At 41.6% G+C, this 10,142-nt stretch overlaps 2 protein-coding genes across 3 annotated transcripts; one reads left to right on the top strand and one right to left on the bottom strand.

Annotated features, from left to right (window-relative positions):
- Positions 1-917: 917 nt before the first annotated feature.
- Positions 918-5,996, bottom strand: c5h3orf38 (chromosome 5 C3orf38 homolog). Of its 2 annotated transcripts, none has more exons than XM_088414427.1 (4): positions 2,968-5,996; positions 2,330-2,505; positions 1,993-2,201; positions 918-1,555 (listed from the first exon to the last, which is right to left on the bottom strand). In XM_088414427.1, exons 1-4 carry the CDS (start codon positions 3,092-3,094, stop codon positions 1,189-1,191), a joined length of 879 nt encoding a protein of 292 aa, XP_088270553.1. In that variant the 5' UTR covers positions 3,095-5,996; the 3' UTR covers positions 918-1,188. The 2 variants fall into 2 exon arrangements, with proteins under 2 accessions (XP_088270553.1, XP_088270554.1); XM_088414428.1 differs by having other exon boundaries at positions 2,330-2,473; positions 2,968-3,119.
- Positions 3,381-10,133, top strand: LOC148423483 (uncharacterized). Its single transcript, XM_088414426.1, has 11 exons — positions 3,381-3,563; positions 4,501-4,740; positions 4,811-4,937; positions 5,421-5,573; positions 5,677-5,865; positions 6,254-6,327; positions 6,923-7,120; positions 7,209-7,346; positions 7,455-7,544; positions 7,656-7,799; positions 8,311-10,133. Exons 1-11 carry the CDS (start codon positions 3,489-3,491, stop codon positions 8,437-8,439), a joined length of 1,557 nt encoding a protein of 518 aa, XP_088270552.1. The 5' UTR covers positions 3,381-3,488; the 3' UTR covers positions 8,440-10,133.
- The last annotated feature ends 9 nt before the right edge of the window (positions 10,134-10,142 follow it).

A 10,142-nucleotide genomic window follows, 5' to 3' on the forward strand; every position in this document is an offset into this window, starting at 1 on the left:
CCGACTCTCTTCGGCGCAAAAGGAAAGGGACGAGGAGACGCACGAGGATCTACGTCGCCATCTAGAGGCTAGCGGAGGAACATCATTTTAATCAACCAGAACGGATTTTTGACGTGAAAACGACGCAGCGTGGGCGCTTCTAGCGTTTCTTTTTTTTTAAAACAAGCACCCCTGAAGTTTAAAGTGTTTTTTTTTTTTTTTATATAGAACTTTGTATTGTGTACAATGTGTATGATTTTTCAAGAAAAACGGAATCCACGTGTGTTTTGTTTGTTGGATTATAAAAACTCAAGGACGTTTTTGGGACAATATGCTCATATTTGCCAGCAGGGGCACGATAGCATTGTTGACAGCCGGTCTTTTCTTCCGTTATGTTCCGTTCAAAGTGCGGCATTTCCTTGAGTCAGATTCTGACAAATCAGTCATTCAATGCATCACTTTGATTATTGTGTTGAATCTGAATAGACACCTGCAAAGAAATACTTTACTTTGAAAAACAATATTTTTGTCATTTTTCTGACAATGAATCAACCCAGCAACATATTCATGAACTCATTCAATCCCTGACATGTTTTTATTTTTTAAAGAGTCCAGGGTTAGTAAATGATTATTTAAAGTAATGACAAATCAAGTGTGTTGGGGGGAGGATGCAGGATACCGGCCCTCGAGGACTGGAGTTTAACACATACGATCGAGACCCTTAAAAATGTACGTCTTTGAGATTCAATGCATTGGAAAAAAAAGGGATAATTTTTAGCTTTTCAAGGAGGCGTGGAAACAATTAAAAAAAAAAATTCGATTTGTCAAGTGACTACCGTGTGTGTGTGTGTGTATATATATATATATAAAAATAAATAAAAAATAGGTGTTCACCTTATAGCTCTGCCCCTTGTCATGATAAAGAAGGAACAAACAAACAAAAATACATATTTATTTGATTTTTTTACCGTTTTATTTTATACATACTGTATAAATAATGTTTCCCGCAATGTATTTATTTTTTTGATGGATATGCGGTTGTATTGATCTTTTTGGGGATACCAATGATTTTGTATGCATAGTCTGTTCATTCACAATGAGTTCTGTGAATTTAGGCATTCCACATTCCTTGGCTAGGCTCAGGCCACCGACGAGATTCCGATAACATCCAGCCGGTGCCGCTGACGTCTTGTGACACAGTCTTAAAGGTCATAACATACAAAGCATCTGCAGTTCACTGGAGTTGTAAGTCAGGGCCGGTGCCGTCATCTGCGCCGCCACCGCGTTATCCCGCCCTTGGATCTTCATGTTAACATATTTGATCTTCCAACTGTTGTTCTCCAGCGGTGAGCGTATGAGTCCAAATATTTGCTCGAAAACGCCGAGGCAGTCGGCATCTCTGTGGATGGTTCCGGCGACGGCCACCATGACCAGGCCGTGGGGCGAGGTCAGCGCCTTGAGGCCTTGCGGCTCCAGGTTGGGGCTGAAATGGAGATGCTCCTCCTTGGTCAAGGCGAGGAGACGACGGCTCACCAGTTCAGCTCCTAGAAACTCTTCCAACTGCTCACTGCCAGCTCTGAGGAAGAATGGAAAATAAATCGAATGCGATTAAATAAACTTTCATGGAAAAAGTCATTTTAAATGTCTGTTGAACTCGTGATTTCCAGTCCGTTGTCTAAATGAAGCTCCTCCCCTCATTTCAACAAAGTTGTTAGGTTCCGGGGTGCCATAAAATGAGGAAAAAGTACATCCTCCTGAGATCCAGCCTGTTTATTTGTGTCCACATTAGTGGACATTTGTTTTTGCTTGCTACCTTTTGACTCACTGAAGCTACCCTACTAAGTCCTAGCGCGCTCAAGCGAGGACATGCTGGCCTTTCAAATAGTGTCTCTTATGTTCGGGTGGAATGCAATTCATTTTGGTTTCAAAACAAAATATCCACTACAGTAGACAAAATGGGCTGGGTATAAAAAAAAAAAAAAAAAGCAAATAATAGCAATTAGACAATCATACATAGCAAAAAGGCGGAGCTTGACATCCGGCCAGAAGTGCTGTGGTCCCCAGTCTTGCGGCTGCTGGCCCAGTGATGGATTTTGACTGTTTAACAGCTGGAAGAACCAAGTGCAGAACTGCTGGCCGAGGATTAAAGTGTCACATCCAGTGTCGGTTTTCGTGTCTGTCGTATCACCTGTCGCTTCTGGAATTTGCTCCTCAACCACCGCCTTAAGGGAATCACAAATGATGTAAATCAGTAAGCGCTGCTTTTCCACAAGAGGGTATCACAGTGTAGGCTGCTTTTAAAATCATAGAAGAGTGTATAATTAAACTGGATATTTCACCACGTCCTTACATCTGCTGTTGACCAGAGCTCGAGCGTCCTCTTCACCAGCTGATGCTTCTCGCTACTGGGGGGCATCACCACCCCTTCTGATGCCAGGTACTTGAATATGAGGTCTCGGTGAACCTTCTTTCTTTTCAGCAGCTCCTCTGCATTCTTAGAGAAGGAGAGGATTGTCTCTTTGGCCTCTTTATGAAACACAGACGACAGTTTTTTTGCAGCTCTCTTCAGTGGAAAACATCCACAAGAAAAACGGATTTTGACGTGCTAAAATGCAACATATTAGACTCAATAGCTTGCTTCTGTAAGTTTGTTAAGGCAGAAGAAATTATGTATATTCACAATAATTTTGATTGGGACGTCATAATAGCTTGGAAGAATGTAATGTTTGACTTGATTGATATAGAGGAAAAAAAGTGAATCTAAATTAATTCGTTTACTTATGTTAATATCAAAACATCATATCAATGAATGCAAACCCCCGTTTTCTATAACAAATGTAAACAATACGTTCTATTAGATGTTCGGCCAATTGAAAGGCTAAAAACAATACATTGAAATGTTCCTCTACTTAATGACTTAATTGAAGACTTTTGTTGCAGTGAATATTCATAAAAAATTAGCCAGCTAGCTAAATAACAGACACTTACCTGTAACATCCTCCACCACAATCAGCTTGTTTGTAACGGTATCACACAGTGAAAGCAGGTCCACCTTCGACATCAAATTCAATATTTTCAAACAACCAGCGCGCTCTGGTCCTGAAAGATGTGACATATTTTTTTGCCACAAAAATAAACTAACAGGCTTGCAACCGCCGTGCTGAGTGCTTCGCCAAAGATGTCCGGGTAAAACAAGAAGGGGGAAAAAAAAAGTACTACATTAACATCGCAAAATTTGCCAGTAAATATACAACGGAGTACTCTTGGTCTAAAAAAATAAAGTCATGGAATTGGTTATGATCTAATTTATTATATAAGCCAATACATTTTTTTAACGAAGCAACATGAAAGCTTATTTTTGTCGTTATTGGCTTTTTGATTGTCAGATTTCCACGCGTCCGCGAACGCACCACCAAAATAAGCAAGCTAACCACAGAAGCTCGGTCGCACGGATTATCATTCGTGCGACTTGAGCAGCTTGAAACTATACCAACCTTACATACTCACTCATGCCTTTGAATTTACTCAATAGGATCGTTTTGATCATTCCAAGAAGCAAGGGAGAATTCGAACATCATTTACAGGTAATGTAATAATTTCCAGGTGTGTGACGTGCACGAACATGTAATAATGGCTATACGTTGTCAATTTATTTTATTTACATTGAAACTGTCTCGAACTTGCGTCTTTTCTTTGTCATTATTTCCTGCCCACGATAGTTTTGTTCAAGTCTTCGTTTGCGAGGTCCAATAATTTGGATCATGGACTTTGTACTTATGCTCGAAATTTCTGTTTCTTGCGCCCTGCTGACAAGTACTGTGTCGAAAAAGTAAATAGTAACTGTGCGTCTACAGAAACAATATATATATTTTTATACTTTGTACTTACTGACACAATATGGTTGCCAAATAATATTTGCCTGAATAGCTCGTCAACAAACTAACTCCCGTTTGTCGCGGTTTTCTCGTTTTCTAAAAATGTTCAAAAATGACATGGGAAATGATGCGGTTAAGTCAACGATACGGCTTGCATCCGAGCACATTATTTGATTTGCCTTGTTTACAGACAGATTTTTGATTGTTTCCATCTGTTTGGAAGTGTTGCATAACTCCACTGAAGCCGTATTATTGAAATAAGTTTTCTACACGAGAAGAAACATGAATCGGGTATTTTGTACCAAACAAATCTTTGATCATCTTATGCCACGTTACCTCACTAAAATAATGAACAAATAAAATAAAGTCCGCGAATGCCAATTCAAGGACCTCATTGCCAAACTCGTTTTAAATTCACCGACACTTCCTATAGCTAAAACATTGCTGATTGACATGTTGCTGAAAATATATCCCCCAGTGCGTGATCAAACGAAAACCAGATTAACTGGCAATGGTTACATTGTTCACATTCTCACTTACGTTTCATGTGTAAAGATAGCAACAGACATCTCCAATAAAAGCAAACTCTTAAACAAGATAAAACCAAGAATGTAAAAAAAAAAAAAATGTTTTGATGTTGTTCTAGATGGAGGAGTTTATAAACAGTGACAAGGGACGGGTGACCATCTACTCCATCAAAGGCTGCCCGCACTGCCGGCAGGCTAAGGCCATTCTGGCCCGCTTGGATGTTCCCGTTTGCGAAGTGGACCTCAACGAGCACCCGGAACTGCAGGCGCCGGTGAAGAAACTGACGGGACGGATCACCGTCCCTCAAGTATTCTTCAACAGCCTTTACATCGGGGGGAATGAAAAACTGCAGAAAATGGTGAGGAAACCGAACGTTTGATGACGTAAACTTGGCAGACCGGAGCTATTGATCCGTCTCCTGTTTGAAGCCTCCAGAGGAGCTCCAAAGGTTGGTGAGGATGGTGAACGAAGAACGCGTTGCCGCCGATGCTCCACCGCTACCAGAAAGCAAACGATCACAGGGTGCTGCTTTGGATGCCGACAGTGATGAAAAAAGTATGTTGCACAATATATACTTTCGTAATCGAGGATCGATAATCGAGCACAAATGAGTACATTTTGGAACATCAAAATATCTATAAACCCTGACTAGAATAAAATGCAGCAGAGACTTTTGCCTCTCAGAATGATTCCAAATCCGTGGTACTTTTTGCTCCATAGTGTTTACAGAACTGCTGTTGCGCAATCCACAAGTTTGGTCTTTCGACATGAAATGCGTAACGGTGTGTTCATCTCCTGTCAACGAAAGTTTGAAGGCTAGGGATGAAAGTGCGCTCACTTCAGTATTTTCTACAGCAGTTTTTTTTTTTGTAAATAACCGCTGATATATATGCCTAATGTTTTTTCCTGTGTTTAATAAGGTAAAGGAAAAAGAAATGTGCCTTACGTCGAATTTTCTGTATGCGGCCCTCGGAGAAAAAAAAAAATTGTGCAGCCTTGGTGTAGCGTAAAAAAATCTACTGTTTTACTCCTTGTCAGAATTTACATGTGAGAAAGACGACTTGGCTGACCTGGTTGCGGAACTTAAAGATTCCAATGTGATTGGCACTCAGAGAAAGGGGCTGGCTTTGTACAAGAAGAGCTTCTCAAAGGACCAGCTGCTAACCTGGCTGCAGAACGAAAAGGGCATGGGTAAGCGGGGTCAAAGGGCAGCGGCGCCAAAACTCCGATCCCAAGCTCATTTCCACGAGAGCCGGGTCACGTCCAGCCTTGACCGTGGTCCCGTGTGTGCCAGACCAAGGTCAGGCCCTGGGTATCGGCCACGGACTGTTGCTGAAGAAGTACATGGTGTTTGCCCGGGACCGCGGCGTTTCGGACGGCAGGTTCGGATCGGCCGAAGGGGACACGCTGTTCAGGTTGCTGGAGGACGATCCGCATTCGGCGCTCAACGCAGGACAGACGGCGTCCTGCAATCCCATCGAGGGTACGTCGGGCCGGGACTGCACGCGGCCCGGGTCCTCGGGGGACTTTTGACATCCGAGATGACTGTCTTGCAATCTCCTCCGGGTTCTTTTCGCTTGGTGCCGCGTCTTTGAATTAAGGCTGCAAACAGATTTGATGAATTTTGTGTCGTCCGGACTGGCTTTCAGACTAATCTGCTGGAGTGTGGCTGGGAACCACTCTGCTTTTGCATTTCTTCTATTGCTCATTGGTCTTAAGTGGGATTCCTGTCATACTAACATCACCGCAATTTTCTACCGCTTATCATGCGAAAGGCGCCGAGTGAGCTGGAGCCAAGTGATTCGGGGTGAAAAACTCGCATCGTTTATCATGTTTTATAAATGTGTTAACTTTTTCTTTCCTTCTCATAGCGTCGGAACTCTCCTTGCTTTTGCGCGAAATGATTCTCAAGCTGTTCTCTGAGCACCTCTCCGCCGACGGCAAGGTGATGACCAGCTCGTTAACATTTTCAGGTTTATATACTGTATATATATATATATATATATATATATATATAAACATATAATTTTCTTAATAAAATACAATACGATGCCTTTATTGTTATTGTGTGGCTCGTATAGTATAAATAGAAATAAATGTAGGAGCAACAATGTGTAAAATTTAGTTTCAATGATACAACGCTCCTCTTGGATATCCGTAGCAGAAAAATTGCTGTCAGTCACATTCCTAGCGCAGTGCAACCTGTATGCAATACAATTAAGGAGAATTACTCGACCGACAATTCTATATACGGTATTTTCCGCACTGTAAGGCACACCTAAAAGGCTTTTTTTTTTTTTTTTTTTTTTTAAAAGCTGATGGTGCGCCTTATAATCAGGTGCGCCTTATATATGGATCAATATTGGGATTGGTAGCTGGAGAATGAACCGATAAAGTACGCTTGACCTGTTTCTTTTGTGTGTTTACAGTTGAAAAATGTTGGTCATATTGATATTGAGTTATTATGCTATTGAGAATGATGGACCAGCAAAATTTGTCAAATGCCCACCTCTGGTCATCCCCCCCCCCCCCCCCCTCAGTCGGTGGACTACAAAGGCATGTCGAAAAACCCCGCTTTCCAGCGCTACTCGGAACTGGCCATTCAGCTGCAGAGAGTGAAACTCCTCTCGCTCTCCCGGGAGGAAACGCTGGCCTTCTTCATCAACATCTACAACGCCTTGGTCATCCACGGTTACCTCCGCATGGGCGCCCCCACCAACGTGTGGCAGAGATACAGGGTAGGACCCGAACCGATACCTTGAAATATCTCGTCGCTAGCTAGAATCCCGCAGCGTAACCGCGTGTATCTTTCTGCCGCTTTTGTAGTTCTTCAACTACGTCAGCTATCTGATTGGAGGTGAAGTCTTCACCTTACAGGATATTGAGAATGGCGTGCTGAGGGGGAACAGGAAAGGCGTGGCGCAGCTCCGAAGACCCTTTTCCAAAACGGACCCCAGACTACAAGTAGGCCGGTGGAAAACAAGCGAAAAGTTGCAAAAAGCGCTTTCTAGCAACACGTCTCGCGCATTCAGTCAGGTTCCATTTCGTTTGAGTTCCTGTCGTGTGGCCTAGGTGGCGCTGAAAGACGTCGAGCCGCTCATTCATTTCGCCTTGAACTGCGGTGCTAAAGGCTGCCCTCCCATCAAAACCTACACGCCACAGGTAGGATTGCCGCGCTTTTTATTCAACTATTATTCAGTCCACGCACTATTTCGTTTTCAGGCAAACTTTGATATTCGAAAGGTTTTTTAACTTTCAATTCAACCCCGGCAGGACATTGACAAGCAGCTGCGCACGGCGGCCGAGGCTTTTTTGGAAAACGACGACGCCTGCGTGGTGGATTTGGGGAAAAAAGAAGTCCGACTCAGTCAAATTTTCAAGTGGTACAAGGCTGACTTTGGAGGCACTGATGAGAAGGTAGCCATCGGTCAAGTTTATTCCATTTTTTTTTAAGTCGTGTATTTAAATAATCGCCGTGTCCACGTTTTTCAAATTTGCATGAATATACATTAGTGATGGGAAAACGATACCTCATAAATCACTTGTGACTTTGTTTTACTCCTCTAGATTTACTCCTCCTCTAGTATTAGGACTTTTTATTTTTCAAATTGCCGTTGCAGGTTTGTTATTTTAATCGTTTAATTGCTGGTTTGGTCTGTTACATCTCAAAAATAATGTCAGAAAACCTAATAACTGTTTCCCAAACTAACAGTAGTTGTCTGCAAATTTTGTATTTTGATTCTACACAGTAGGAAATCAGTCACTTTTATACAAGCCGAAAAAAAAACAACAACTTGAGAATATTTCCTGTGGAGATGGTGAAATTCTGAGCATTAGGACAATTTTAAATCCTTCCTACCACTAATTTTCACAATACGTCTGCTTTAAAAGATCTAACTTCCTCGTGTTGCTCACGTCTTTCTCGCAGATATTGAAATGGGTGCTTAAGCACATGAGCGACTCCCCCAAGAAGACGAGCTTGAAGGAGGTGATTTCTGCAGGGAAGGTCAAAGTCAGCTACCTCCCCTACGACTGGAGCTCCAACAGCAGCCACTGAAAGCAGAGCCGCGTCCTTCCTGCAGCTTTTTAATGTTCTCACCGTGGGCTTCCCTAATCTTCTTCCTCTCTTCTCCACTGTTTATGCAAACCCTTAAGATTCATTTATTAATAGTGGGAGGGAACCATTTGCACTTTATCGTCAAATTGTACCGCTATTCCCAGGTGTGACATACGCAACAAGCCGTCGTGCAGCAATATAACGCGAGGAACGACTTGCACATGACGGTCTTTTAATTCTAAACATAATATGCATGATAATTAAGAACCATTTTTAAGGCAATATCGGAAACTCAGGAGTCTTGCGTGTCTTCAATATAATTTAAGTGGCACATTTCAACGACAAAAATGTATATATATTAGTGGGAATATATTGAATTACATTTTAGGCAAATTTGCTAGATTTTTAAGACATGGGTAAAGGTCTCAAGGTCTCATTTATAAAATTAAAAGAAGCTTTTGTAGGACAGAGCCGAAGATGATTTAAGAGAGGGGTAAACACTCCCGTATGGTCTTCCAAAATGTCAGATTAATTCATGTTTCCATCCAGCACATGTCGTACTTGGTAGTTTTTAAAACCCCACACAAAAAGCATCACTACTGTCAATATGAGATTTGCCCCAGCTCTGTAGGACTTGAGTTAAAAAAAAAAGGTTAAAAAAAAACAGAAAGGGATGGGCAACTTAAAACGGTGAAGATGGTCAAAATCTTTCGTTAAAAGGGCCGCATTAGAACGCACAATTACCAGACTTTGGACAAAAATACATTTTTTTTAAAACCACGGACAAAATACATGAAATCTAAATTTAATTTTGAAGTTTAAAAACAATATTGCTCAACTCTATCAAATACCAAGTTTCATTTCGCTGAGCAACCTTCCCTCCCATTCAAACAATGGAACAAAACTAGTAAATAAAGCAACATTAGTAAAAGGAATCACTCACCTGTGTTAGCAGCGCAATGAAGGTCCGTCACAAATATCCACGTTTTTTGAAGGACACAAATTTACTAAATACTTAAGCACTATGAACGCCGTGTGAACTAACAACAAAATCGCAGTTTTTTTACATACTTTTTTAGCGTCGTTTCGGCGGGCATGACACGCACTTCTTCACCTCGTGATAGAAGGCGCTGGTGGGCGATGCCTGCCCTCCTGTGGTTAACACCGGTATTACATCTTTCGCATAACCGTATGTTGCTCATCCCTGCGTCAGTTTTTGTTTTCCTTTACGTCCTTCTTCCGTTGAGCCATGATGAGTCGAATTAGTATCGTTAAATTTCGTCGATACATCTCTAAAGTTTATTTTGACTCCTGTCCACCATGTGTTTTTCTTTGCAGTATGTCTTTATAAATAATCAAGTCTATTTTAGAGCTGCAAACTGCACCAAAGTAAGCGTAGAAACAGCATGCTGAACCCAAACTGCATGTCGGAATTAATGCAGCCTGAAATCCTTGAATGCACTGCCGATTCAGGTTCACATTTTGTTCATCAATTTTTACTGCGTAGAGGTTTACTTCTCAAATGGACTTAAACGTGATATGCAATTAATTGACGTGTAGGAGAGGGCTGTTTATATTGAGGACTCTGCACATTTTCTACAACTGGATGAGATGCAAATAAAAATTACTTTTTTGAGAGCAATGTTTATGGATGAAATATGCAATGCTTAAATAAAACTATACTGAAACGGTGACCTTTTTTT

The sequence above is a fragment of the Hippichthys cyanospilos genome, chromosome 5 (assembly GCF_059441005.1).
Source record: "Hippichthys cyanospilos isolate Australia breed blue-spotted pipefish chromosome 5, RoL_Hcya_1.0, whole genome shotgun sequence".
In the NCBI taxonomy this organism is placed as follows: domain Eukaryota; kingdom Metazoa; phylum Chordata; class Actinopteri; order Syngnathiformes; family Syngnathidae; genus Hippichthys; species Hippichthys cyanospilos.